Source organism: Myotis davidii, unplaced genomic scaffold (assembly GCF_000327345.1).
Source record: "Myotis davidii unplaced genomic scaffold, ASM32734v1 scaffold238, whole genome shotgun sequence".
Classification (NCBI taxonomy): domain Eukaryota; kingdom Metazoa; phylum Chordata; class Mammalia; order Chiroptera; family Vespertilionidae; genus Myotis; species Myotis davidii.
Genome location: NW_006293779.1, coordinates 4,190,452 through 4,192,760, shown reverse-complemented (window position 1 = coordinate 4,192,760; position 2,309 = coordinate 4,190,452). Strand labels below are relative to the sequence as shown.

The window sequence follows — 2,309 nt, the reverse complement described above, 5'->3', positions numbered from 1 at the left end:
AGTCAGAGGGCCCTCCCCCACCAGAATGATCTGAGGGTTTAAAAAGCAGGTTTTGGAAAACATCCATAAGCCAAGAAGTGATACTTCTAGAAACTGGAAAGAAAAAAATTTAGCCCAAATGTATTTTATCTTCACAGAATTTCATTGGCAGGTAGTTCTGAAATTTGTAATAGAATTTAAACTCCTTGACCCCAGATCCAGAGATTTCTGGCTTTGGACTCAGAAAAGAAGTTCACGTGACAAGAGCCAGGGTAGGGACAGCTGGGGGTGGGGGCAATGGCAAGGAGAGGATGGTCCGAGCAGAAACGGGGGTTGAAGAGAAGGGACACGGAGTCGGGGAGGGAGACATGGAGGTGTGGGTCTATGGTGAGGAGGCAGGGAGGGCAGTGCACCCGGAAATGGAGGGAGAGGGGGCATGTCTCCATGTCCCTTCCTCCCCTCCCCACCCCAGGAGGGACAGTGGGAGTCAGATCACAGTGCACCCTGAGGCCCCAGCTTCTCCTCTCCACTCCCCAGACCCCGCCCTCTCACTCCTCCACAGGCTGCTGATGGCCCCGTAGCCGAGCTCTCATTCTGGCTTATTTTCCCTGCAGCCTCGCAGCAGAGCCCTGCAGGTGCTCGGGGGACACCTCGAAGCTGTCCAGGGTTGTGACACAGTGGTCCTATCAGGTGAGCCCACTCTGGGAGGCTGGCGGCTCGCAGGGGCGGGTCATGGAGGAGAACAGGGTTGGCAGGGACGATTAGGGTGTAAGTCCCCCCTTCTCCCACGGAGTCAGGAACCAGAGAGCTGCTCTCGGCTCACTCCCGGGCGATGACTTGATTTTTCTACCTGTAAAGTGGGGACAATATTGGCAGTGGCAGCTCTTTAGCTAGTGAAGGACTGAGCAGATTCATTCAGAAAGAGTTGGGGTCATGATCACCTAGTGTTCCACTGCTCCTGTGGTTGCTGAGCTGGGTGTGTCCAGGCTGGGCCCGTACCCCAGGGCGACTCAGAGGCCCCGAAGGTGTGCTTCTGGTTTAGAGACGAGACCCCAAGAGGGTGAGGATGGCTCAGTGGAGGCCACCAACCCTGTCAGCAAACAGCTCAAACACAGTTCCTATTGACATGTTCACACGAGGACTTTTGTTTAAGCAGAAAGTTATGCATGAAGCCGTGTGGCCCTTTTCTCCAGAGGCAACATGTGTTGTATCGTTAATGGCACGTCCCTCTACGGAACTGCCCTTGAGCAGAGCATGGCACCCTCGCTGCGTGCCCGGCTGCCCCATCCTCCTTTAGCTCCCAGGGAATAGCTCGGATCTATCTCTGGGGTGAATTCAGAAAGCAGGTGGCATGTGCTCGTGGCTGAGGGCTGCTGAGAGCTCCTGGTGGGAGTGGAGGCTGGGCGGGCGGGGCCTTGCTCCTGCTCCTGGGTGCACACTCTCTGCTCTCTCCTCCAGGAAAGTTGGGACAGTCTCCTGGCCGCCAGCAGGTACAACCAGCAGGAGTCCTTCTCAGTGGTGTTCCAGCCCTTCTTCTACAAGGAGGCCCTGTCACCACACTCAGTGAGTGAGGGGGACCGTGAGCAGCTGGCCCACACCCTCTCCTTCTCCCTCTCCCTCTCCCGCCCAGATGGGACCCACTGAGCCCAGGGCCTGCGCTCTCAGGGGGAAGTGCTGCAATATTCCCTTATACTTGCTGACAACTTCCCCATGGGGTTGGAGAGCCCATGAGGCAGGCTCTTGGAGGCAGACGCCCAGAGGCACAGACCATGGACTTAAGCTGACGGCTCCCGGCTCTGACACGGGCCAGCTGTGTGACCTGGGCACATTGTCGGAACTCTGCCCGGCTCCCCCTCTGTGAAGTCGGGGCCATTCTTGGTGTTCCCGCCCTCTAGGGTGGTGCCAGGATGGCATGAGTAAGCACGTGTGGGGAGCCCAGGGAGCCCTCAGTCCCGCTTGGCTATGTGACCCTAGGACAGAACTTTAGGGCACAGGGCACCCTCCTCCTCAGGCTCTCTACCTCCACCCTGGGGAAGGGTAGTTTGAGTTGACCCTACTCCCCCAGGTCACTGGGCAAATACCCCTTGTCCCAGTGGGGCGCCCAGACCGTGAGCACGGGGGTCGGTCCGCACATGCTCAGTAGGGTCTCTCTGACCTACTATGTGTCTGGGACAGTCCCACCCCTAGGCTTCTGGCTCCTGCCTGTTGGAGTTGTTGTGCCCGCTCCAGGACTTAAACCCAGACAAGCAACCCAGGAAGGTGCCCTGACCGGGAATCGAGACGTGACCTCCTGGTTCATAGGTTGATGCTCAACCACTGAGCCACACCAG

General features: G+C 57.9%; 1 protein-coding gene across 1 annotated transcript in view; it reads left to right on the top strand.

Annotated features, from left to right (window-relative positions):
- Nucleotides 1–2,309, top strand: part of PLB1 (phospholipase B1) — a 100,329-nt gene that overhangs the window by 9,294 nt on the left and 88,726 nt on the right. Inside the window, exons 4-5 of the mRNA XM_015566426.1 lie at nt 594–669; nt 1,438–1,542. Of these exons, the coding sequence (XP_015421912.1) occupies nt 594–669; nt 1,438–1,542 (181 nt within the window). The remainder of the gene's footprint in view (nt 1–593; nt 670–1,437; nt 1,543–2,309) is intronic.